This window comes from Drosophila eugracilis, unplaced genomic scaffold (assembly GCF_018153835.1).
Source record: "Drosophila eugracilis isolate 14026-0451.02 unplaced genomic scaffold, ASM1815383v1 contig_2155, whole genome shotgun sequence".
Taxonomy (NCBI): domain Eukaryota; kingdom Metazoa; phylum Arthropoda; class Insecta; order Diptera; family Drosophilidae; genus Drosophila; species Drosophila eugracilis.
In genome coordinates, this window is record NW_024573039.1 from 454,963 (window position 1) to 482,043 (window position 27,081).

General features: G+C 42.8%; 3 protein-coding genes across 7 annotated transcripts in view; 2 read left to right on the forward strand and 1 right to left on the reverse strand.

The window, feature by feature from the left end:
- LOC108117589 overlaps positions 1-11,362 on the forward strand; it is a 118,972-nt gene extending 107,610 nt beyond the window's left edge. For all 3 annotated transcript variants that reach the window (XM_041818382.1, XM_041818384.1, XM_041818383.1), the window contains 3 exons: positions 177-297; positions 9,009-9,085; positions 9,823-11,362. In XM_041818382.1, coding sequence (XP_041674316.1) covers positions 177-297; positions 9,009-9,085; positions 9,823-10,361 — 737 coding nt within the window. In that variant the 3' untranslated portion in view covers positions 10,362-11,362. The remainder of the gene's footprint in view (positions 1-176; positions 298-9,008; positions 9,086-9,822) is intronic.
- A 492-nt stretch (positions 11,363-11,854) lies between these two features.
- Positions 11,855-14,790, forward strand: LOC108117596 (protein eyes shut). Its single transcript, XM_017230110.1, has 8 exons — positions 11,855-11,948; positions 12,452-12,591; positions 12,657-12,795; positions 12,855-13,013; positions 13,092-13,283; positions 13,344-13,404; positions 13,569-13,699; positions 13,768-14,790. Exons 2-8 carry the CDS (start codon positions 12,454-12,456, stop codon positions 14,661-14,663), a joined length of 1,716 nt encoding a protein of 571 aa, XP_017085599.1. The 5' UTR covers positions 11,855-11,948; positions 12,452-12,453; the 3' UTR covers positions 14,664-14,790.
- Positions 14,791-14,856: 66 nt separating this feature from the next.
- LOC108117595 (unconventional myosin-XV) overlaps positions 14,857-27,081 on the reverse strand; it is a 31,989-nt gene continuing 19,764 nt past the window's right edge. For 2 of the 3 annotated variants that reach the window (XM_017230106.2, XM_017230108.2), the window contains 4 exons: positions 18,225-18,784; positions 17,940-18,171; positions 15,663-16,805; positions 14,857-15,594 (listed from right to left, as the gene is read on the reverse strand). In XM_017230106.2, coding sequence (XP_017085595.1) covers positions 15,427-15,594; positions 15,663-16,805; positions 17,940-18,171; positions 18,225-18,784 — 2,103 coding nt within the window. In that variant the 3' untranslated portion in view covers positions 14,857-15,426. Of the gene's footprint in view, positions 15,595-15,662; positions 16,806-17,939; positions 18,172-18,224; positions 18,785-22,871; positions 25,771-27,081 lie in introns of those variants that run through there. The other variant, XM_017230107.2, reaches the window with a different exon arrangement.

Sequence of the window (27,081 nt, forward strand, 5' to 3'; positions counted from 1 at the left end):
GAATTATGGAAGCTATGCGTGCGTTACAAACCTCACACAGAGACACAGGGGGACCACAGACACAAAAATCCACAATCCTGAGCTCTTGTGACTTAGAACCTGGAAATTGATTTCCAGCGTTTTGTCTGAAGATTTCCAAAAAGTAACTCTGCATTTTTCATTTTATTTCCTTTCAGAAATGGCCCTCCTTCTGCCAGCTGCACTTTCGCACAATCGCCATGTGAATGATAGCAGCGATATGCGGCGGAATCTGCGCACGCGTTACCGCGACTCCTACAAGCACAACCATGATCATGAGTAAGTATCCGCCATGTAGTACAGCATGTGAGGGTTGTAATGGATAGATCTTAATCTTAATCTTAAGTTTAGTCTTGTAACCATTAAGATTTTAAGAAATAACTTAAATATCATTCTCAATCAAAATCTCGAATGATCCTTCTCCACCCTAGAAAGAAATCTAGAAACTTGGCTGGCAAATCTCCTCATTTCGGTTACAGATGGCTCTGGCCTGGCTTTTCTTTTTATGGGAAAACTTATGGCTTTTCCCCACGCCTTTTCAGCCTGGACATTACGACAGGGCCACTTGAGCTACGGGGGGGATGGTTTATACCAAATTTGCTAGCCTTTGAGTTTTTATGGCGCGCGACATGCAAAATAATTTCATGTCCCGCCGGAAAAACATGGGCGGGCGAGGGAAAAGGATGGAAAACATAAACGCTGGCAATAAAAGTCCATCATAAAAATGAAGGGGGGAAGGGCTCCATTAAATTGTTCTAAGCTGGCCCTGATTTGACGCGTTGTTAATTCTTTCCACTTTTTCGTTATTTCTTTTCTTTTTTTTTGCTGTTTTTTATGCCATTTGTTTGCCTTCTTTTGATTTTTTTATGATTTGCTTGGCCAGGTTGGCCAGATTTCTGCTCTTCTTTCTTTTCGATTTGAGGCATAGGGCTTGGTCCAAGTGTCTGCAACATGTCCTTAAGTGTCCTTGATGTCCTATTTGTGGTGTGGCCAGGCTTTGGCAAACACGAGCCGAGAAAACAAACAAAGCGAGACAAAGAAACGCCTTCTCTTTCTAGTAAACCAGCCCCCCCATATCCCCTAGTGTTGACTTTGCTCTTTTTTGTCAGTTCTAAGAAGTTTCTTCCCTCAATCCTTGATATGACTTGCAGGCACCCTAGCTCTAAGGATAACCACGCATTTTTCTATTTTTAAACTTAACTTTCAGTCAGATATACCCTGTTCCTGGTTAGAGCTCATCCGAGGTAGCAGAAAATCTGTCGAACATCTTTAGCTGGCCCATTATGGATGCCACAATAAGCGCACATCAATCACGTGCCGAGTCCTGACCGAAACGCGTTTCCTTCAAGGACCTCCAGAGTGGTCTTCTCTTCTTCTCTTCTTGTTTTGATGTTCCATGGCTGGCCAACCAAGTGTTTCCCTGGGCCCATCAAAAGCCGTTTATTATGATACGATTCGCTTTTGTTGTTTATGGAGGATATCCTCCCCCCTCTCTATCATCCTTTGAACAAAAAAATAAAATTAAATTAAATCCGCTTTTTATTATTTTACGATTTTTCATTTCGTCCTCTGTTTCCTTTGCCTCTCTTCCGATTTCAGGTTTTTGTGTTGAGCTTTCCCTTAGCCTTCCCGTCTGGCTTATCGCCCTGACTTTCTATTAGAAAGTTTCTAACTTCTATGATCACTGAAAGAAATGTATAGTGAAAGTGGAAATATAAATTTAAGGATCTTAACTAGCAGCTCATGTACTTTGTAAAAATATCAAAAAAATATGAAAAAGAAGTTCAACTTCAAAAGAAAATACTTTAACTTTCCTTAACACTAACTTTGCTTGAAATTTCCCTCTGTGTGAGTGAAATTCCCATCTTTTTTCTGGACAAACATCAGCATGTGTGTGTGTATCGTCCAGTCCCCACTAACTCTGGGCCTTAATTAACAGTGGGCTTTGGGCGGATGATGATGGGTGGCCAGGACCATGGCAAAGACGGAGACGAAGCCAGTTGGCTGACAGGAGACACTAAGCCGCCGGCGGTGGATAGAAGGGAGAGAGGAAGGTTTACTTAAACTGTTGCTGCTAATTGAAACGGATCGATGGCAGTTTCCATCAGTTTGCATTCGAGCAGCAATATGGGCAATAAGTCGCATCCATAAGTACATCGGTAAATATGACAATATGACGAATGGCTGGCTAAGGTTCATTTGGCCAGTCAATGTAGGTGTAAGAGGCTTTTGGGAACGTATTAAAGTCAATTTTCTATGACTTGAATCTAAGAGATGAGAGGATTTTCAGTTAGAAAAGTGATTTTAAGCCACTAAAAAGTCAGCTCTATGGGAAATATATCTAAAAATAAAACCAACTTCAAGCTTATACCTAGCACCGCCTGCAATCTTAAAGACTAAACCAGATATTAGCTAATTCTAATATTGCTTTCCTTGGATAAAATCCTCCTTCTCCCCCCACCCCACTGACTAACAGTTGCCACGCCTCCCAGACCAGCCTCCCTGGTGATTTGTTAACTTGCTGGGAAAACTTTTATTGCTTTGTCAGCGATATGAGAGGCGGCAACAGGAACAAAACCGCAAATTATGAATTATACACTCGAAGGGCAAGAGCGGCGACAACCGGCAGATGAAAGTGCCGGGGAAATAAATAAACATATACATAAATTACACAAAATTCAAGAGGTGGGTGGGGGAGGAGGGGGAGGTGGACTTGGATTGAGTTAAAAAACAAAAACAATAAGAAAACCAGGGGAGAGGGGAGAGGAAGGAAAGAAAGCTGGGGAAAACCGAAAATAAGAATAAAAAACAATAATTCGCCACAATTTAATTTACATAATGACAGTGTCAAGCGGCGGCTGTAAGGTGAAGTGGGCGTGGAATTGGGTGTGGGTGTGGGAGTGGGCGTGGGTGGACTCTAGATAAGATTCAAGTGGGACAAAGAAAGAAATTAAAAAGGCGAAGATGGAGCAGAATGCTCAATGGAAAAAAGACAAAGAAAAAAGAAAACAGAGGAGAAAGGGGAGTGGTTTTCCCCCATCCCCAAACAACGTTGCTGAAAATTCACACTTTTTTTTTTTAATGCGATAAATTTACAAGGCAACTGGGAAATCTGCAGTCGACAGCCGTGTGTGCCACGCCCCTTTTCCCCCCGCCGCAACCGCCAACAGCCACGCCCACTGTCTGCAGCCTACGTGGAGCAACAATAAAACGTTTTAAGCTCAAATCCCCACGAGGATTAGCCTGGACCGCATAAATTTGCCAGCAGACGCGAGCAAACAAAGCGGCCCAGGAAAACACGAACTAACCAGGGACGGACTCACTCATCCCGCGCTTTCTTGATTTTCCCCTTACAGTCCGCGCCTGTCGCAACAGGCAAAAGGAAAAGTGTGAGGACCCCAAGGATCGATATCTGCTGCTCAAATGCCAATGTCCAGGCTGGACATTTCGATAAGAAGAAAATCATTTTAGATTAAAGAGATTTTTAGTTTCAAGGAATTGTTTTTGGAAATTATTGAGAAGAGGCCAAGGCTTTCAAGGCTTTAGATGGCTAAATTTAAGTTAAGATGTCTATTAATAACAAAATTAGGCTACTTACTAACTAATTAAGTCACAAACTTACTTAATTAGCAGCAACTTATTTGATTACTTACTTACCTTTAAGGTTAACTTAGTCTTTGTTCCTAAATCCTACCAATTATATAAAATTTATTAAGTAATACAGTGAGTCAGATAAAACTGCTCCAGCCTAGAACTTCTAAGACCTCCCTCCACCCAGTAAAAAAGGCAAATAAGACGCCCGCTTGATTGCTAGCCCTTGGAAATTGAAGACAATGAGTCTGCGAATTGACAGATTTTACGATTCCAGGAGGTCCCCCCAACCACCATTTTCCTTATTTGCATAGAGCAGGTGAGTCAGGGTCGGTCTTTTGGGGTCGTTCTTATTCCTGCCAATCCTCAACCTAAATCCTCGCTCCATTCTCCTTGCCAAGGCACACGGAACATTCGCATTTATCGCGCATTCTGTTTTTGTTTACCGGCTGCATACGGTTGACAGCGGAATAAGAGCCATAAAAATGCGTTAAAGCTGCTACTTTATTTTCATTACAACAGGACCCATTTATACATATACCTACATATATATATATATATATACCCTCTTTTTTATGCCCGTTGATCTATGCAGGCGGCTTTTCTTCAGGACCAAGTTCCGTAGATGGGAATGCGGATTTCTGTTTGTCCGTCTGCGGCTGCTTTGCATACTTTTAGGGGGCACTCAAAGTCGGCGGCTTTACAAATTGAATTATGCACTTAATGGCGGCCAGCTACCAAGCAAAAAGCTGGCTGGTTGGCCAAAGGTAGGCTAACTGAAGATTCCAGGACAAGGCTAAGCATCTGAATGAAGCCAAATGAAATGGTTAAATGGAAAAATTCCCATTGAGAGTGCTATTTAAACGAGTTTCCACGGCAAGGACAGACCGCTAGCCACTTTAAAAGGCTCTCAGTGAAGGTTTTTATGTAAAAATTCTAAGCAAATATTAAGAGAAAACTAGAAAAACGTAAAGTTATAGCTGGTTTTTAAACATGTTCGACAGCTAAGAAAACCAAAAACTCAAAAAAGATATCGATTTCGGAGTACTTAATGCAGATTAAACTGCTTCGCTTTATCGAACGGCAAAGCACAGTATCCTCATTATAATCATCCCTTATCATCATCCCTTTACCATTATGGCATATTTTCTATTTTTAATCGGAAAGCGAATGGCAAAGGAAATAATCACCTCTGAACCACCGACACTTTCTTTCCATATCAATTATTTGGTCGAAAAGGGAAATGCAAAAGCGAAAAAAAAAGAAAAGACGAGGCAACGAGAATGTTTCAGTCTAATCTACATGCCGACAGCTTTATTTGCACAAAGCTTTTTGCCTCGCGGTGGCCAGCGATGCGAAACTGTCACAGTAATCCCCCATTGCCGATCCCTACCCATGCCATGCCCCTTGATATTCAACACTCCCACCCCGCCAAAGACCCAGCCACCACCCACTTGGTTACCCCACCAAATCAGCTTTTGCATTGACTAAGTATGCAACAAGGTTTTCCGAGCTGCGGCCGCCTCTGCCGCTCAATCATCATTAAAAAGCAAGAAAGGCCGGGTGGCAATGTGGGTAGTAGTTGGGTGGTTGGGCGTGGGGTGGCTATAAGGGATGCAAGAAGATGGATAAGAACGACAACAAACGTCCAGCGGAATCCCTTTAACATTTCCCTTTGGAGGCGACTCACTCAAGCGCCGCAAAGTGCTTCCTCTCTGGCCGAGCCAAAACCAAGACCAAGACCAAGTCCGAGTCCAAGAAGTCCCTTGCCTCTGTCTCTTTCCATCTCCTCGCCTGCCGCCTGTTGCTCAAGCCATGCACTGTGATGAAAATCATAAGAAAACTTGGTTAAGATCAGGTCTAGTTAAGGTCAAAGTTTTCTAAGTTTTTAATGGTTTTCTAAACATTTCACTCTAGAATATTATTTTTATATATTTTAAGAAAATATTTTTATCAAAAAATAGTTATTTTTACGTTTCGAATGCTTGTTTTCTCTCAGTGTTGATCCAAGTCTAAATTGCAATGTCGCCTGCTCCTGGTCGCCATCAACGTTTTCGTTTCCGGCATCGGCGGTAGGCAAATGGCCGTGGGGATGGAGGTTAGTAGGCGGAAGTACAAAGGGGGGCGTGGCAACGGGACATCGTGTGGCCATCCAGCTGTGAGCCAACTTTGTCGAGCAATTATTTTTAGCGCAGTTGGAACGGCGCTTACTACATCCCATCTCATCTCATCTCGTCTCGTCGTCGACCTCGTCCACAGCTCTTGTTTGCCTTTCATATAAGCGAGTGCAAATACTTTTTTAAGTGCCTGTATGCCAGTGGTTGTTGTTCTGGCTGCTGTTGTTGTTGTTGCTGTTATTGCTGTTGACAGTTGTCGGCCTTTGAAGTGGCAAAATATTTGACAAGAAAATGACTTTTCCGGGGGCAGAAAGAGAGAAAGAGGGTGGGCCAATTGTCGTAGTGTGTATGTTAATGTTTTTGGCCACAATTTGCTGGCCTGGCTGGCAGAAGTTGATCCATTGTGGTCAGTGGCTGCCATTGCCGTTGACCCTAATTCGAAGGAAGTCTAACATTGTGTCCTGCCATTTCAAGGAAGCTAAATAACAGAAGTGCCTTTGTAAGCCAAAAGGAAATTGAGAACTTAGCTTGCCTACAATACCATTGGCCCAAAAACCTAATTAAGATTTTTTTTTTCTATTAATTAAAAATCAATTTTGACTAATTGGCCTTTGAGAAGAGTTTGAATTCAGCTAATTGATTATTAATAATATTAACCAATCGTTAGGGAACGGCATTAATACTGCTAATTATAACTAATTGGCTTTGTATTTGGATTTTAATGGGCCATAAAAAGTGTAATGCCAGTTAAATAGTTTGGCTAACAAATGAAGTTTGTAAATGTAGAATTCAAAGGGATTAAAAGATGGAAAAATAAGTAAAAGAAACTTTAAAAGCATAACTTTAGCTTTTACTTTCCCTTATATTAAACTTTAAAGATTAAATTGAGTTGAATATTCCAGCTCAGAGGCAGCTGAGTAATGCGTAAAATATTAAGTAACCGGCAAACATTTTTGCTTACAAAGGATAAGCTGAGCTCATCACTGCTTTTCGAGCCCCTTTGCTCGCACTTTCTGGGCCTGCTAATTGGGTTTGGAATTTGCTTTTGGTTTTGGCTTAAAATAAATACGTAGGAATTTTTGCATAAATATATATATATATTTATTCAATGTTAAAATATATATATTTGTTGTGTTTTGTTGGCTTAGCTTTGGTCTGGGGGCAGCCTTTATTTTCACACACAAAATGAACATATTTATTTTGCTAATCCGGCAGGGATTTGCCAGGTCAGGCGAAGGCATTTCAGAGCAAATATTAAAGCCCTTAAAGTTACCCAACACATTGTCTTTGTAATTTGTATAAAGTTGTACTCTTAAGCCCCTTAAAAAATAATACATTTTAAGATTTATATTATATAAGGGCGGCATAAAAACTGCTCATGAAAAACACACACAGCTTAATGCAGGTAAACTGTTGATGTGACATTAATAGCTGGATTTCCCAGCTGCAATCGGTAATTAATTTTTCCTCGGTGTGTGTGTTTTTTTTTTCGTAGCTTAGGTCCATTAAAGCTCCATTAAATATTCGATTTGATGTGTGACTTTAAATTGATTATAACGTTTCAATTTATTTTAAATAAATTATGTCCAGTGCTATCTCGTTTTGTTGGTTTTTGATTTGTGTGCGCCGGCAAAATCCGTAATCAGTTAATAAATTAAAAATTCTGGCCTATAGCTGTGGTTTGGCTGGCTTTCTCACGTTTATCATCCATTTTGTGATAAATCAATGGGCTTTTTCCATGAAATTTTGCAGCTTAGAAGTGGGTAAAAATGATGGCCTATTCCTTAGCTAACCGCAAGCCAAGCATAACAATTGCTTTTTATTTTATGATCAACGTTGGCCAAGGACTGCCGCGGCTCGGAGGAGTCAGGCCTGGGCAGACAAATACCCCCGGAAAACCTGGCCGAACATTGCTTGTCTTTAATTATGTTTTGGTCCTCGAGTTTTGTGCATTGCCTTGTTTATTTTTATTACTCGGCGCCGTGGCGTCTGCGCCTGTTTATTTACATTAATTTTTTTCAATTTACCTTTATTGCCTGGGCGCAGAGGGTCCTTGTCCTTCGGTTCCTGCCGGGACTTAATTAAGCTGTCAGCTGCCCTGCCCATCCCGCTGCTCCAAATCTCAGCTGGCTACTCCCCCTTTCCCCTTTCCTCTTTCCTGTTTTTTTTTTTTTAATACAAATTCCTTTTATTTATGACTTGACTATGGGGAATCTTTACAAATCTGGCCCTGGTTATTCTGCGGTCTGAGTGCCACGCCAATTTCCATTTCCGCTGCATCCTGGCTAATTTGCCTACTAGCCATGATTGGAGCATCCAGCAGCTAAAGCTAATCTTACCGAGATTTTACCAATTTTTGAACATTTTTTTTTTTTTTGGTTAAGTGGCCCGGCTTTCCGGTTCGGGAAGGGGAGGTTAAAATCAAAAATGCCCCAAAATGTCAGGCACTTTTGAAATTTCCTACGCAATTTCCGTTGTCAACACCTTGACAGCTGTCAGACACACACACACACACAGACACTCTCGTCGAATCACACACGCACACACCCAGCCACACTCACACCCATACGTAGCCACTTGTCAGTTCGATTTGCTTTCGGGCTCTGCTCCTTGCTGTTTTTGTTTTTGTTTTCCTTTTTTTTCTTTTTGCTCTTTTTTCTCGGCATTTTGCCTAACGGAAACGGAAATTGTTAGGCTTAATAGACAATTCGCATTTCCTGTCTCTTTGAAGTCCTGGAAGTTCGCCCTCCCAGCCAGTCCGCCAGTCCGCACAATTGCACAAATCAAGGGAAGTCTACGTTGCCTCCATTCGAACCTCCGATGTGGAACAGAATCACAATAATTATAATATTTAACATCTCAATGGCCAGCCAGATCCTTTGGCACTCTAATGAGGCGTCGCCGAAGGACATGCATAATCAATGAACGACCAAACGGACGAATGAATCGGTGAATGAATGGGTAATGGGTGAGCAAGCGAGCGGGTACTCAGCGGAAGATGGAAGGAATTTATAGAGTTGGATAATTAATTAAGGAAATATTTAGTCCTTGGCTATCAAAGTCAGTAGAACAAAAGCTTTAAATTCAAATTGATTTTGAAATTATTCTCAAGTCGAGCTAAAATAAGAAGTAAAAGGTATTAGGTTTGAGGAAACTTTAAGATAACTTAAATTGAAACTAAATATTAAACTAATTTATGTTATTGGTTAAATATTTTAAAGTAAATTCAATGATTCATACATTTATTAAATATTTTCTTTATTTTTTATATTCTACTTACAGATACTGTGTGGAATTCGAGGTAATAAAAGCCTCCAAGGCCTGCCACAAGCTGCCGCCTTACAATCTGATGCTAGAAGGTAAGTGCACTGCCTTAAAATTTAGTAAATTAAATTAATATATGTATAATACATATTGTCGGTTAGCGATTTACACCTTTGTATGTTTCGTTGGTGTTGATGCTTGGGTTCCTGTTTAATTTTAAAAAGAAACTGCTAAAACAGTGCAAAAAGGAGTTTCTTTGAGCTTGCTCTTGGTGTCTTTCCTTCTGAATGACTGCCTTCCTCTTTCTTTTCTCTTATACTCGTATTTCTGTGACGATTAATTCTGCTGCGCAATTCGCCTGTATCACTATCGTCATCTCACTTACTCTCACTCACTGGGCTACTCAAGGCTACCCGTACAGCGATAGATAACTTTGTCTCACCTACTCTTGACATTCCGTTAATATTATATGTGTGTTTATCTGCCCGAGCTTTCGATCCGCTCTCGCCCACGTATGCTTACCTATCTCTTATGTTCTCCTTCTCCTTTCTTTGTAAGCAAGGCAATCGAAGTGCCGACGGCTTTTTGCATAAACCTTTTGTTTTAAGGCAGTGCAGCTCGGGTCAATCGAGAACAAACAACACTTTCTTTACGCGATTAAACCTATTTTTGATCCATTTTATTGATTTAATGGTGGCAAATTCGTTGTCTTACCCAAAACAGTTAGGTATTTAACTTTCTTAATGACTATCTCAGTTTAGTAAATAAAAATGAAATTTTTAACTTGATTTGGTCTAAAGGTTAACCCTACCGTGTTTCTTCCACTCCTCAGGCGATCGCATCACGGTTCGCTGCGACCTCGAGGCGTTGATCCAGGACACAGCCGGCAGCTCAACCACCGCCAGGGTACCCCAAAGCAACACTCCGCCGCCCACGACCACCGCTTACCCTGCCGGCCAGCGATCAGACGACCTTGAAGAGGACAGACAGCAAAGGGAAAACAGCAGCGGCAGCGATGGTGACGGCGACGAAGAGGTAACCGAAGTGGACGAAGAAGAGGAGGAGCAGGAAGAGCAGGATGACCTGCAGAACGCCCTGGACACGGACAGTAACGAGAGTACCGATTACCGCCATCAGCGGCAGTCACAGATGCAAATGTCGCATAGCCGACGGACAGCGGGAAAGCGCAGCGCTGTCCCGGTCACGCCCCCGCCTACGCTGGCGCCCACTTACCACTGCCGAGGGGAGGGGCTGGCCGGGCGTACGACACGCTGGAGTGCGCTGCCGGCGCCGTCGTGCCGCGGCAAATGGCTACGCCTGACCGTTGGACCGCCTAAGAAGTGCGGCCACGCCCAGTTCATCTTTGTCTAAGGCGTCGCCGGTCAAGTGCGGTGATCTTTTTTTTTCCGTGTAGGTTATGGTGTACGGCCATCCCCCGCCTCCAAACTCCCCCTTCATCATATCATATCATATATCATATCACCCGCGACCCTGCCCCTGGCCCCGACACGCCGCGCATTTCTCAATACTCCTCCACGCCCCCTCACTTCCGGCCCAAAATAAAAGTACCCCATCGTATGTAAGCGTTTAAACATTAAGCCAGTGGATTAAGAAGATCATAGCATATGTGTGAGGTCAGTTTTTTTTTTGTGTCTCGCTAGAGGAGCGATCCGTAAGATAGATTCACACTGCCAGTGATGGGATATAGGACGATATGGAGGATTAAGATCCAAATGGGAAACTACCTTTAAGACTTTCAAGAAATATTTCTCCTTTCTCTTTCGAAACTTAAGTTATAAGTCCAGTCTATATCCACCATATAAACCTATATATCTATACACCTTAACCACGGCTGCTGTGGACATTCTTCGGAGAGCCTTCCTCTTGGTAGTTTAGGAAAACCCTGTCGTGTAAGCATTGCGGACTTCTGGCCCAACCAACCACTCAATATATGCTGGGGGTCAGTATGAAGACGCTCATCTCGGATCGGATAATACTAGAAACTAGAGACTAAGTCATCAAATAACGCATAACATCGTCAGTGAATATGAAGTCGGGCTGCGTAGTGAAATATATATATATAGGAGTATATATATATATATATATATTTGGATGTGCATGAGTGTATCTGTCTAATCGTTAGTTCCCCAACTTGCAAGAATCTGTAGTATCCACAATCTACTAAATGATTGTGGTCCCAAAAAAATTTCAGTTGGCCAAGTTGGCGGACAACCCTCTGGAATCGGAATTAACGTTTGGATCTTAGCATTAATCTGGATTTTAGGTACACACGAATGTCGAAAGTAATTAATAAAATTATAATTAAACCAATAAATGAGATCATTCAATAAAGAACGAGTATAATTTTAAAGTAAAAACATTTTTGTTTTATTTTCTTAAGAATTTTCGAATAGAGTCTGGTAAAATCCTAGTTTTCCACAACTAGTTTGGTGAGTCGTGTCTTGAGTGCTTTACAGTGGGTTGAAAGTATTAGAAAAGTTGTGAAATTTGTAAGTATATTTGTAACTTCTTGCAGCTTTTAAACTCTTTAAAAATAAAGAATCTATAGCTTAAATTTCAGATTTGATATACTAAAATATTCATCTGTAAAAACCTTATCCTCAGCCACTGTGCCTGGGCCAGCTCTCACAGCTGATTTGGATCTACCGGTTGACCCAAATTACCATTAGTCAGGTGCCAAGCGCTCTTTTCTCTGAGTTTGCCTCTCGGCGCGAGGCTAGAGTTTTCACGGTGAAGGCCAGAATAAGAAAGCCAAACAGAGAGAGAGAGAGAGGCGAAGAGCTGGAAGACAGAGCCGGAGATTCAGCCAAAGGCAGAGTTGGACAGCCAGACGAGGCGGCTTGACTTGAGTAGTCCCAAAGCGATCGCAGACCGATACGGACGGCTGATGAGTAGAGTGCACCTGTCCTAAGAAGCTGCAGTCTAAAACCGTTAAGAGTAATTCTCGATTTGCATTCATCTGGTTTCTGCCACACTGCCCACTGTGGTGATTCATCAAGCCATCATCGATTGTTGGTTGTCAGTTTGGCTGGTGTTTGGAGTGTGGTTCCCGTTCTTTTGGTTTGGTTTTGCCGCAAAGAAAGTTGTCTTCGAACATGTTAATTGTGACGCGACTGTGGGTCGTCGTCGATTTCTTTTAACGGTCTAAGTTTGGCCAAACGAAAACACTTTTCGTTAAAGCCAATAATCCCAGACATTGGGTGTTTTTTTTTCTTTATTCTGGCTTAAAGTACACACTATAAAGAAGGTTTAAAGTTTACCCTTAATTAACTTCTTGAACTTAACTAACATCTTAAGAAAGGTCGAAGGAGTCAACTCAAACATAAATCTTAGAACATTTTCTCAGAATTGTGACATTAGTTAAAGTTAAAGCTGTTAGTTAAAGTTAAATAAGATATTATTCTTATATCTACTATATATTCCTAAAAAATCAAATCCAGATATGTTGCCAAACAAAATTTCCGCACTCCTTCTGGTGACCCTAATCACCTTCCTCAAACTGGAGGCAAACGACGCCTTCAGAAGAAACTTCGAGGCGCGCCAAAGCAGCAACTCGAATATTCCACTTTGGAAGCAACGAGTGAGTTCTAGAATCCAGATCCTAATCCTTAATAGGTAGTAAACCAAAAGTTTTGTTAACCTTAGGCCTGTGAAAAATCGCAGAAACAAAAGCAAAATGCACATTATGTGTGCGATGAAAAGGGAGACTTTAAATGCCTTCCGGGATGGCAGGGTGATCTCTGCCAGGTGCCCATGTGCCGCAGAGGCTGTGACCCCATGAATGGTATGCTTAACTGTGAAGGTGATCCTTGAGACTTGATCTCTGATATAACAAACTTTCAGGCTATTGCCAACGACCTGGGGAATGCAGATGTCGCATTGGATACAGCGGCGAACTCTGCGACAAGTGCATTCCGCTGCCCGGCTGCCAGCATGGCGGATGCACCAAGCCCTTCGAGTGCATCTGCAAGCCAGGATGGGCAGGACTCTTCTGCACGGAACGTAAGTAGGGGGATTTAATGAGCTGAGGATTTTCTATCCAATAAAATTACTCCATTGTCTGCTTCCTCTGACTTGCAGCCAGCTGCCGGACCGGATGCCATAGCACACGGGGATATTGCGAGGCGCCCGGAGAGTGTCGCTGCCGTATTGGCTACGCCGGTCGCACCTGCTCGGAATGCGCCACTATGCCTGGCTGTCAGCATGGAACCTGCAACAAGCCACTCGAATGCCTCTGCCTGCCCGGCTACACGGGGTTACTCTGTCAGACGCGTAAGTCCTGCCACCACTGAGGGATCTCTCAGCCAATCCTTAATGCCTCTTCCCCCTTAGCTCTTTGTGACCCCGACTGCAGCAAGCAGCACGGTTATTGCCGCAAACCTGGAGAATGCCGGTAAGTATGAGAACTTAAGGATATCCCTACATATGTATTCCTGGAAATGGTAACTTCAAGGTGACCAAAACATAGATCGATTTTCCCTTGAACCTTGCCATATCAATTAAGCTAACCCATGGCTGACATCATTTTTCATGGACACCCACAATTTTCTACTCCAGCTGCAAGGTGGGCTGGACGGGCAGCCAGTGCGACAAGTGCTTCCCGTATCCGGGATGTGCCAACGGAGATTGCGAGGCGCCGTGGGAGTGCAACTGCCATCCGGGATGGGGCGGGATGCTGTGCGACGAGAGTGAGTATATGGCAGTATTGCCGTGTGATATGTGACCGCCAACGGGAATTGACCGAGTTGACCCACAGAGCTCACCTACTGCGTGGAGCATCCGGACACGTGCGAAAACGAGGGCAAGTGCATGTCGCTGAGCCGCGAGGATGGGAGCTATCGCTGCCAGTGCCGGCAGGGTTTTCTGGGCAAGAACTGCGAGATACGAGATGACTTTCTGCTAACCTCGGTGGCGCCGCCGCGCATCACCCCGCCAACGCCAACTGAGCTAGAACTCAACCAGGACCAAGACCTGTACCAGGACAAGGACAAGGACAGGGACCAGGACGTGGGAACAGGTGCACCCGATGACAGTGCAACGGTTGGTGGGCAGCCGGAAAAGTTGCCGACGGGTAACGAGCCGGAGCGCCGGACAAATGACACCGCAGCCGTGACAACCGCAGGAGTAGGAGCAGGGGCAGTAGCAAGACCAGGAGGACCCATCGGTTCACAATCCACCAACAGCAACGCCAACACCAACGCCACAAGGACGACAATGGTGGCAACTGGAGCTGGCAGCCACAATGAGACTAATGAAGCGTTAAGCGCCGTTACAACGAGGCGTGCCACCCCAGTTCCCCCAACTGGCGCATCAACATCCGGAGAAAAAGCCGTAAAGGGTTATTCAACAAGTGTGGCGGCGGCGGTAGCGACAGGACCCCAGCACCGCCCACTGCCCAACAGCCCCACACAGTTCACTAGCCAAGAGCAAACAATAGCAACTTTGGCGCCAGCTGCAACAGTAATACCAACGGCAACAGCAGCAACATCCGTGACCAGCCACAAGGATAAGCCAAATGTCGAGGAAGAGGAGGAGGATGAAGATGACGAGGATGATGAGGAAGACGAGGATGGTGAATATGATGAGGAGGAGGACGAAGACGAGGACGATGAGGAGGATGACAGCGATCAACTCATACCAAATATAATATAGTTAAGTGGCTGACAAATGACGAGTAATCCTTTCTGTCTATATGCAAGGTTTATGTTTAAAAAAAACTCTTGATTAAGGACATTACCTAATGCATTACATTAACATTAACTGAGTACCGAGTATCTCTCATGTTTTTTTTTTGTTTTTGTTTAATATTTATTAATGCTTGGGCCACCCAATTAACAAGCCCAACTTTTACATAGATATACATATATAAATTGTATTTATTTATGATAATTTTAGGGATTAAGCTAAGCAATTTTCGATTTAACAAATGTCAAAAAAAAAAAAATGATAATAATAAAGTTTGCTAATCTTAAGTGCTACAAGAAATCGTTGAATCGAAATGAGGATTGGGTTTGGGGGGAAAGGGGGTCACAAGGTTAGAGTTCAATTCCTGCACTCGGATTGCACTTGGTTCGCTTAAACTTAAGACAAAGGGGAGACTTTGAGCGGGTTAAAGGGGGATCTATATGGCCATCGTAGCGCCACCGAGTTGGGGGAGTGAGCGGTTGTTCTTTTTATTTGTTCAGGAAATCAAGGATCAAGGATTACAGAAACCAGCACAACAAAAACATACATATAAACATCTAAACATACATATGTCTCATGCATATGGGCGTTAATAAATATATGTATGTGGTAGTAGTCTTACGAAACGACAAAAAAATGTGTGTTTGTGTGGGTGTGGAGAATAACTCAATACGATATCGATACGAATAATAATAATTATGGGTAATGCAAGGAGCCAATGTCGGGGGGCCTAGTTAAGATCCCGCTTGTCGCGCTGACTGATCTGGGCCATGGTGATGTACTGGCGCACCAGGCGCGAGATCTCATGGGCCTGCTCCGTTTGGACGCGTATGACGCGCTGCTGCATCAGGTTGCCCACCTTCATGTCCAGGAAAAGGGCGCCATCCTCTGATCGAACCTGCATCCCACAAAAAAGAATCAAAATTAATAACAAATCTCTCATAAAAGACACTCCCAACTGCTTACCTTGCGCGTGGATATCACCTCCATGAAGCTCCAGTGCTGCAGGGTTTCGTGGGTGTTGGGATCCAGGAAGAGGACGCCACGTCTATTAAGTGCCAGGATGAGGTCACGCCACATGGGACTGTGATTGTCCTCCACATGCGGTCCCTCTTCCGCCCAAATGCGCTTCACCGCAAAGAAGCTGCTGCCGAAGAGCGGCCATGTGGCCAGCACGTTGAGGAACTGTGCCTTCACCTGGCCGGGACTCAAGTTGGCCACCTGCGGCCAAGCCGACTGAACAAGTCCCACCCACTGTGCAGGTCGGATCTCGCGAATTCCCAGCGCCGGTTTGGGCAGCAAAAACTTGATCTCCTTCATCGCGGGCACGTGACTCAGATCGGCGGCCCGGTGCAGCAGGGCTGCAATCCTAGCCATATCCCTGACCATTTCCGGTACTGGCACTCCGTTGCCGGGCAGTTCCAGCAGCAGACCCTCCAGATAATCCGGAGCCACCTGGTTGAAGAGCACCTCCACGTACAGAGGCATTGGTGCCGGTTCTCGCTTTAGGGCAAAGTGCCAAACGGAGCGGCAGAAGATCAGGTAGAAGGGCTGCCCGGACTTCAGCAGCTCTGTGGTCACATCCAGAATATACTCATCGGCGGCCAGTGGCATGGTGAAGGCATCGCCCTGGACAATGCAATACAAGGAGAACTCCTGCTGCTCAGCCTCGGATTCCACGCCAAGCAGCGCACACAATTCGGCGATGACGTCGGCCACCACGGTGGAGCAGCGGGTGTTGACCACTCGCTCTGCTCCTCCGGGCAGGCGGTAGATCTGCCTTCGAGCCGAACGACCGGCAGACACGGCTGTCACTTCCTCCACACTGGGCACATTCTTCCTGCCGCCACAACGTGCTGTCTTCCGAAGATTGGTTAGACAAACGGCTGCCGTACCATGACACGAACGCCGTCGGTCGGAGGCCGCCGAAGTCAGATGCTCCATCAGGTAGGGACGCAGAGCGTCCGAGCAGCCAAAGTACGCCGCCAAAATGCTGAGCAGGCGCCAGGCGCGCTGCGAGCTATCCGGACACGGTGACCTGTTGGCCGTCGTCTGCTTCATCAGCTGGCAGTAGACCTCATCGCGCAGGGCCAAGTATTTGTGACAATGCTGGAAGATCGAATGGGAATATATTTAGTGCATGGATAAGGAAATCACTTGTAAAAACCAACTTGCACGGCTTGGATAACAAAAAAAAAAGTCTGTGTGTTACGACACATACTTACAAGGCCCTCTGTACTACGGACGAACAAGTTAGAACAAGTTAACTGTAAGTGTTATATTGTTATCCTTTTCTAACATATGTCAGCATAATATAAGCATAAGAGATCGAATGCATGTACATATATCTATCTCGCTGACGGATGAGCGAGGATAAGCAAAACGAGAAATTGCGACATTCGGTTTTTACCGTTGGGCGAGAGCAGATGTAAACAAAGGAGATATAAAATCATTACGGTACTTCAACTGTTACTTAAGTTTAAGAACTAATTAAAAACTTTTCTTAATTATTGATTATTATCAATTTTAACTAACTAAGACTTTGGTAAGGAACTTTAACTTACATTGTTTTTTTCTAACTGTATTTAATTAAACATTTTGAAATCAGGAAACCAATGATAACTGACAGCAGTTTTTTTTTTATTAAACACACAACTCAAAATACTTCCGATAGCAGATTTTATATAACTGCTCTTCCTGTTGCCAACTCAAATCAAGTTTCGCAAAACTGGAATCGACAATGTGTTTGCATTTTCCCAAAAGCTATTAATTTTTTATGCAAAGGATTGGCTTTAAGTTTGTTAAAAGCAAAGCCATGGATATTGGTTTTTTATGACAACCAATTTAAAGATAACCTTTAACTAAAACGATCTCTGAATTCTTTATCTTTTATCTTATCTATCTTACATAAGCTAACTGAACTAATGTTAAGCTGTAAAGTAGGTAAGTAGCTCGCTAAAAAACTTTCCTTACTTCTACTGAAAGTCTGTTTTGATCTCTAATCCACTTTCAGTACACAAAATTCCCACAGACACTCCGCTCTAGCGGTTCTATGACTTCGAGGTGTCCACAATCTGTTTCCGGTTCGGGTGGCAAGTTGGAATTTCTAGGGCAGCAGAACAGGCAGCCGAAACCTGTTGCACATATTTCTGGGACCACCTCAAAGTCGCCGCCGTCGATGTCAACTGGTTTTGTTAACCCAGAACCCAGAACCCAGAACCCAGAACCCGGGAGTAAACTCACCATAAGCACAGTGTAGACGCACTTGACCTCGGTAAGGTCGGGATCCAGGGGAATATCGCCACAGTAGCGCAGGATGCAGTCAAAGCACTCGAGCGCCAGTGGCGCCAAGTCATTTGGTAGTCGAAGGAGCGGCAGACGTATGGCGTGGCCCTGCCACTTCACCAGTTCCGCATACGAGCGATTCGCGGCGGACTGATGCCGCTCATGGTGTCGGTCAGCGTCCCTCAGTTGGCTATAAAGAAGAGGTTAAGATCCCTGGAACTTGAGTTTTTCCAATCAACTTACTCATTGCGGAAGTGCTGCATGGCGAACTGGAGCAGCGAGTACTTGGTCACGGAAGGCGGTGTGCCGCCATTGCTCTCATCCTGCAGATAATTGGCATCCAGGTCATGGTGCGGCAATGACTGCGACTGCTGCTGTTGCTGCTGCAGGATCTGTTCTTGCTGGTGGACCTGTCCATTGGTCAGGGAGGAAGGCTGCTGCCCGGCATTCGACTTACGGGCAGAGTGCAGATAGCTCTGCTGCTTAAGGAAGCGCTGCTGCTGACCCTGCTGCTGACCCAATTGCTGCTGTTGTTGCTGCTGCTGCTGCTGTTGGTGGTGATCGGAGGACAAATGCTGCTCCTCCAGGGCATCCTCTAACTGCTGTTGCTGATGATGCTGTTGCTGCAGATGATGATGCAGATCTGCCTGCTGTACCTGCTCATTCTGTCGTGATCCTCCATCCACGCCGTGCTCGTTGCGCTGGGCGTGCGCCTGGCGGGACTCCAGGCGCTCCAGCGGCACATTCAGAGTCTGGGCGGCGGCACGGGCACCGGATGACAAGGTGGAGGCCTTCGATTGTGACTGTAAGTAGGAGGAAAGAGTTATTTTGTTGTTTAAGTCACATTGTTAGACTATTTAAACTTATTTTATGACACATAACTTAGTCTAGTTCTTAAGTTTAAGTTAAATTAAGGAGTTGTTAACCTTTAATCATTACAAAATCAATCCAGAAGTAACTATAAATACCATTAACTTACGGAATAGGTATCACCATTAGATCATCACTATTTCATAAGCCAGGCTAACTAACTAATTAATGTAATCGACGCGCTTTTGAATATTCACTTAATCAATTAGCGAAAAAAAAAAATGCAAACACAAATGTGTTTTACCGAGAAATTACTTTCAAACTTAAATGCAAGTCTGCATTTATTTCAGCTTAATACTACACTGAAACAAAACTCTAACAAGAATATTAAATATTTTACTAAGATAATGGATATGGCTAGGAAAATAGATCAATAACTAACAACATCGTAAAACTAAATCACAGGTAAAAAACAAGGCACTAGGAAAATGTCTTTTGAAAGTCGATTTCTGGCCAGCGATAACAATTATTTTTTACCGTGCACTGCAGGAGAGTGCAGCTGAGAGAGCCTGCAATTTGTTAATTGACTTGCAAGGCGCAACTCGCATATTTTTGTTGGCCATGTCAATGGCATGTGAAAGTTGCTGGGCGTCTTTTTTTGTTTTTTTGGTCAGCTTTGGTGCAACCAGTTGCCGTTGCCTCGTTGCCCGTTTGCCGTTTGGTTTGGGACCCGTTTGCAAAGGGGGCGTGTCAGATGATTTATACTCCCATATTGACCGGTGACAGCTGGCTGGTATCGGCGATACGAGAGCGGTAGACTGCGTTTTTGGCAACGAAAGTGTTTGGCATTGGTGATTTTTCACTTTTATTGCTTGCATTCAATTATTCGATGCAATTTGTTGCAATTGCTTTCTTTTTTTTTTTGTTTCTTTTGCTACTACCACACGCCCCCGCAAACACGCAGCCATATAGTAGATTTGATTATACAAGTATATATATAGCTATATAGCCATATAGATAGTTAGATTTACACCCCCGAATGCTTGGCAACTGCATTTTGCACGCTCATGCGAGAAGAGATTAGTAAAAGTTGTTGTTTATGAAAGCGGAAATCTTTCACCAATCAATCAACTTGCCATATGTGAAAAATTATGCGCATTGTTCAAATTTTGGCCAGCAGCGTGAAAAACCACTGCAGGAAAATGCCAAACACAAACAAAAACAAAAACAAAAACAAAAACAAACTCATTACAACCAACTGGTTGTAAATGAAGATTGCATTTGGTATTGCAACAATTTACCGACTTTTTTTTTTTTTGGTTTTAATCAAAACAAAAATGCGGCATTTATTTTTTGTCAGAAGAGGAAAAGTAGATCGATAAAATTAAAGGTGGCGGGTATAATTTTCGATGTTTTAAAATTGAATTTAGGTACTCGTTTAGTTAATCAATGGGGTCTAAATATATTCCTAAGTTTGCTAGGTTTCTTCTTTGGGAATATCTTTGTATCTTATTTAGACAATCAATCAATAAAATACAAAAAGAAGCTCAAGTTTTTATCAATATTTTACGCAAGTCCAACGGAAATGTTAATACCATATAACAGCGGTTTAAAGTTTATAAATTATTCATGATTTTGGTTTATTTTTCTGTTTTTAGATTTCTTAAGTGCGGTTAAAAAGCCACAGAAATGAATGTACAAAAAAGTAAAAAACAAGTTACCAAAATTACAAACCTATTTCCTAATCTGATTTTCTTAAGTGGTTTTGAAGACAAGAAGAATTTTCCAAGATAGGAAAGCTTTTAAGTCAGTATTTAAGCTTATCTTAACTTTTTAGTTTTCCATTAAAAAGTGCATATATTTCAGCCAAATACTTCTTATACCTTCTTTCTTTCAGTGCATAACAAACACTCAATTAATGGCAGCGTGGGTGCAACGAGATCGCCTTGGGATGAGGATCACCCAGATCCGAAAGCCTAATAGCTTTTTGGGACTTGTCTGGCTATCCAACTGTCTGGCTAACCGACTGTCTAGATGGGATCGAGAAGTCTTGGCCTGTTCGCCTGTCAACCCCAAAACGGGGACAAATCTTGTGTTTTGCCTCGCATATGGGTATATGGGTATGAGACTGTGGAACGAGGCTCCCAACTGGGTCAGATGGCCTGAATCGGAGTGCCAGATGCTCCAGTTTCTGGTACACTACATGCACCGAGAAATTCTAGCAAAAGTCACAATGTATGTAAGATATAGATATATATATATATATAGAGGGGCAAAAACAAGAGTTAAATTTGGTGTGTAATTTCTAAGTGACCGCTAAAACTTTCTTTTTGGCTGGCATTGTGTTATTTCATACACACATACACGGAGTGTGTGTGCTTTAATTTTTTTTTTTTATTTTGTTTCTTTGTTTTGCCAGCTACGAGAGTTAATTAAAATTCGAAATTAATGCCTGCCCGTCCGCTCGTCCATTCAGACGCACAGATTTACGGCATAGCAAACTGCAGTTGGAGCAGATGAGGAGATGAGCGGATGATGGTCGAATGGCATTAAAGTCATTTACCATTTGGGGAAGCTCGAAAACGGGGGCCAGCCATAAAGGCGAAACGCACACGAAATGTGTAATTAAATTATTGAAATCAAATTACAGTTAAATTACAATGGTTTTTTTATAGATCTCAGGGAAAACGGCGCTTGCTTGGAGAAGTATCTTAACCCATATATATATATTGTACTATCGCCGCTTGCATCTTTGTGGGTCAACATCAACATCAACATCAACATCAGCCAAGCAACCAACCTACCCATCCCATCCCATTCAACAGTTCTTATTGTCTTTAATCTTTGGTTTTTATGGATCTCACACATGATGGTCATCGAACCCAAAACTAGCAACGTGATGGCATCTTCTTTGATCCAGCACGCACGTCATTTTCCGGGGCCAAGAAAGTTCGCCAACACGGGAATTTAGAACGTGCATTACATTCATCTTCTACCAGACAATTCTCTCCAAGATCGATTAAACACAATCTGAGGATTCATTAGAGTTACTGGACTTTAGACGTTCCTCATTATTTATTTTAATTACTGACTGCAAGACGTGATTCAATCTCTAAACATTAGCTTAAAGCAACTCAGATTGTAGGTTTTCAAAATGGAATTTTCCGTTTTTAGAAAACCCAAGCAAAGATCAAATCTTATCCTTCCTATTGCTAGCTGTAATATATACCAAATATGATAGTTTAATAAGTTATTTTAGGAAACTAAAATGATGTTTGGTAAGCCCTAACTACTTAGCAAAGATCACTTTAGTACTCCGTTGGGAAATTGACTAAATACCTTACTAAATTTTCCACCCAAAAACTACTAACGATGTTGACATAGAGGCTGTCATGACGCGGGGTCCTAAGGTACCTAAGGTATCACTCACTATTATATAATCGAGACCCGGGATCGCCAGTTTACCCGCTAATTAGCCCACCAACCAGGTTGCCCAGCAATGAGGTTCGTGATGTAAGACCGCTCAGAGTAGGCTGGCTGACTGGCTGACTGGCTAGGCACTCGCCTTTGTGGGCTCTCCGTCTGGCCACGCTAATAATGCGATTATGTGTCGACTTAATAACACCGTTAGACCCAACCACGGCGATCATTCATCTGACTCTGACTCCCCCCCCGCAAACGCCAAGGGGCCAAATGGGCCTATGATTTGTGGTCTTTCGGTTTTTTTTTTGGTTGGCCGCTGAAAAGCGTTTGTATTTGATTAATTTTTCAGCTTTTTTTTTTTAGTTCCGATTTCGGGGAAGTGTGTTGAATATAACCGATACAGTTTAAACGGTCTACGCCTTTAATAATTTAATCAATTTTTAAGAAATTATGGAAATAATCAAGATTTTCCCTCTGTTTTGTTTTCAGTTATCAAAGATTTTGCTATGGAATTTAATCCACTTTTGGTGAAGTTTTTGGACAGGTAAATTTGTTGTTTGATTTTTAAATAATCACTAAAACATTAGTATCTTTCTAGGTTAGGGATTATAAACCTCCTTCCCTGAAAATTCAATAATAAATCCCCGAAAATGTTACCTCATTCGAGTTCATAGTCTCGAACCGGGCCAGAATCTCCTTGACCGAAATCTTCGACTCCGTTGGCTCCTCGAGTATCGTCTCCATGCGGCTTACGGATCCACTACTAGCATTGCTCACCCTCCTCGTCTTGTTACCACCGGGGATAAGCAAGGGCGTGGATCCCAAAGGGTTGTTAGAACCTTGAAAGGCAGCCAAATTGGAGACGCAAACAGGAGCAGAAGCTGTAGCAGAAACAGAAGAAGTAGGAGCTGGAGAGCAGCTGGAACTGGGAGTGGGATTTCCAACTTCGATCGGAGGCAGTTGCATATCCAGGACCGTCTGCTCCTCATTGTTGTTGTCGTCTCTTTGGCTGAGCTGCATCTTGAAGCTGAGCTGCTCCTCCAGGCAGCATTGCTCGCACAGACTGCCGGCAGAGGAGTTGGACGTTAGGGTGGCGGTGGTGCAGCACTTGTACACGATATCCTCCTCAACGCTCCAGGCATTATCATTGGCCAGTCCAAGATCTCCGGCAGATCCCGAACCAGAAGGATCGCCATCGTGCATGGTCATCGAGGCACAGCATTGTTCGTTCAACTCCCGGATACTTTCGTTGGTCAACTGGTCGAGATCACTGCGTCGCATCTGCTGATGATGGAGCATCGACTGCATCTGGGCATGATGCACCTGGGCAGCAGTGGTGCCCGTGATGTGTGCAATTTCCGCATCATCCGAGTCCGTATAGAGCATTTCATGCTCCTCATCCGTCAGATTGTTCAACGAGTCCAGGGATGCACATTTGCATTCCTGTTCGCCTTCATCTTGAGGCTCCCTATCCCTATCACGATCTCGATTGTGTTCCTGATCCTGTTGCTGACCCTGCTGTTGCAGCAACTTAAAGTTGTTGACCTTGTCGTGATGCATCTTGCTAATCAGCGACTCCACTTTGTTCACGATACTGCTGAACTTGTGGGGCACACTGCCGCCGCCGGAGGTCAGTTGAACGGCCTGAACGTTGGAGGATTTGGTGGCTCGCACGCTTTGCGACATCCTGAGGGGAGTTTCTCTATTAGGAGTTTCAGGAATGGTTCAGGATCAAGTGGCTGGCACAGTCCAAGACCAAGACCAAGTCACGACCATTGCCAATAAGCCGGCGACAGACTCTTCGTCTGCGTTGCAGTGAAAGTTAGTGCATTGTGATGGACGGCCTGCAGGCTCTATTCCACCATACCGAATATTGTTTGTTCAGCGGTTCGCGAGGTTCGAGGAAAAGCCAGGCAAACAAACAGAAGAAACAAAAAAAACAGCAACAACAACAAGAAGGAAAAACGCAAACGGCAAACGACGGCGAAAAATGAAAAACGAACCGCAGCGGACAGCGTTTCCCGCACAATGATGAGTGGAATGGATTCGATGGTCGGACACACACATCAAGCCATGACTATACGCGATTTTTCTTGTAATATTTATATATATATATTTGTTGTTTTTGTTTTTGTATTGTTGATGTGTGGAAATTGGCAATGCAGTTAAATGCGTGCCGTATTTGTTTCTTTTTCTCGCTTCGAGTTATTTATTTTTTCTTGTTATTTTTACGCTTTTCTGCCTCAATTTATTTTAATTTGCCATTTTCAGTTTGTCTTTCCACTTGATGGACTGGCGAAAATCGCCCGATCGTCGCCACTGTTTTTATTTTGATTTATTTTTTATTTTTATCTCTCTCTATCTCTATCTCTGTGCGAAGCAGTTTGAAAAATATGGCCATATAATTGGTTGGAATCAATGCTGAGTTGCGCGTTTAAAGGCAGCACGGATGGTTGGTCAAATTGTTAGCCAAATTGTTGGCCAATCTGCAATACAACCGATCGGTATGAAGTAACCATAATAATAAGGCACGAGATGGACAAATGTGATTGCATTTCAATCAAGTCATTCAATTTTTTAGCTATTACACTATGTAAAGTTGATTTTGTAAGTTAAAGGCTGTCTATATCTTTCATAAGGAAACTAAAAACCCAATTCTGATTGCCAGTTAAGAGAGGAAAAAGTATCTTTAAGTTTACAAGCAAAGAATTCTATTAATAAGCCAGGAGTTAACTTTAACTTTGACTGCAAGTTAATTCTTTAAACAAAAACACTCTCGAAACATAAACAATAAACTAGCTTTGTGTTTCAAGTACTCTCCCGATTTCTCCCCAACTTTTAGCAATTGCCTGCTAACTACCCTAAACACTTTCAAACGAACCATTGTCAGGAAGTTTTCATTAATAAAGGAAAGTGTTTTTCCCCCTTTGGACACATTTTCAAACTGCTACCACAAAAAGATCGTTGGTTTATCTTAAGTCCGGTTCTTGGTTTTAAAATCGCCTTCACTGGATTTGTCATACAATTTGTTTACAAAATTTTAGGTCAGCTTTGTTTCTTATCGGCCCACAAGAAAAAACATTTCAGCACTTAAGCACAGGTACAAAAAATATAAAGAAAAGAAGCTAAACTTGGTCAGCACTTGGTCGGCCACAAAGAATTCGACGCGAGAGCCCGCTGCGTGATGCCGTTACCGCACATTCGTAACAACTAACGACTGAAAACTAAAAGCTAAAAACTGAAAACTGAAAACTGGCCGAAACGGACTTAATGCAACCTGGTCAAGATGGGAAAGAGCCATCCGACTGGCCATTTCACTCGCAACCGAGCAGAACAGAGAGCTTAAGAGCCATAGAGCCATAGAGCTATAGAGCGGCTTTAAGCCAAGTTAAGACCAAGCTGAGTGAAAACGCGGCTCACGACAACAACGGCTCTCTACTATCAACACTTGGCCAAGCCGAGCGTAAAGCCCCTGAAAGAAAGAGCGGGAAAGTCTTTCTCCACACCAGCAATTCCCATTCCCTGCTGAGATAACTGTTTCGCCAGCTCTTTGGCCAACGAACGACTCTCCCATCTACCATCTACCATCTACCAAACTCCACATCTGCCACTCAGATTGCTCTGGATGGAGCTCAGTCTGACTGGCCAGCGTTTGGCGTTTAACGAGTTTTCACGCATAAAATGAATTGAATTAAAAAAAACAACTTCAAAAAGCGATGGGTAGCAGGGCAGGGGAAATGGAAAACATTTTGTTGATCATCAAACAAAATTCAAAGTCACAACGCGAAGCGGAAATACTCTTGGGAAGGGAAGTTTCGATTAAAGAAAGTTCACTTTTTAACTTAGCAAACTAATTTTTAGTTCAATTATGCTTATAAACTGCATCCTTAATTGATTTCCAAACAAACACTTAAAATAACTAATTTCATGAAAGTTAGCCTTAACGATTCCGTCAAATATTTACAAAGAAAATTGATTAATTTTTACCAACATCTCCTTTAGCTTTGATTGGCGGAAAGTGCATACCCGTTTGAAGAGTTTTTGAATGAGTTTAAAGAGAAAAGAAAAGTAAACACACTAGACTGTTAGCTCCATTCGAGTGATGGACGTGCGGCAACTATGAATATCAGCCATGCGCGGATGATGCTTATATGGCGCTGGAATCTGGCTGGAGCCACTGAGACCCACTGAGCTTCAAGGTGATCAAAAAAAAAATAAAAAGAAAACTAAGACAGATAGATACCTTCAGAGGCTAACAAGTGATCATTCTTTTAAGCCAAAAAAAGGCATTTTAAATGGTCCTTCTAAGGTCTTTCTTTGTCTAACCAAAACATCTTTGATTTCTTACTTTAAAAATCCATTAAAAAGCTATCAAATTATGCCAGACTGATCAGCAAAGTAAGGTGATGTTACAGATATAAAACTAACACTTCAAAATTACACCCAGCTTGCCAGCTGCCATATCATTATCTTGAGACCGTAAAAACATTAGCAGTTTCATTAAGGCCACATTATTATGACCAATGTCTGCAATTATTCACGCAATTAATGCAATTATTTTTGTAGTTAACAGACGTGAAGTGGCATACAAAATAATTGTTAAACAAAAATAATTGATTCGCCAAAAAAAATATCAATTGGAAAAATAAGTTTTTTCGGTGATTTAAAAATGAATATCAATGTCAATATGGGACTAAAAGTGATTTAGCTTGTAAATTTAAAAACTATATAAATTAATTTTAAAAATTAAACTTAAATATTTATGAGTTAAGGGAATATGTTTTTTGTTTGTGGAAATCTTATGTTGACTTATTTTTTAAGCCTTTTTAGATTCACAAATCAAGTTCTTTCTTTTCAACTTTCACAG

Excerpts from the sequence above, each read along its gene's own strand:
- LOC108117596 (XM_017230110.1), top strand. The coding sequence starts at position 12,454 with ATGTTGCCAAACAAAATTTCCGCACTCCTTCTGGTGACCCTAATCACC. Across the intron at positions 12,796-12,854 it reads AGGCTGTGACCCCATGAATG|GCTATTGCCAACGACCTGGG; the intron begins GTATGCTTAACT and ends ACAAACTTTCAG. Across the intron at positions 13,700-13,767 it reads CGGGATGCTGTGCGACGAGA|AGCTCACCTACTGCGTGGAG; the intron begins GTGAGTATATGG and ends GTTGACCCACAG.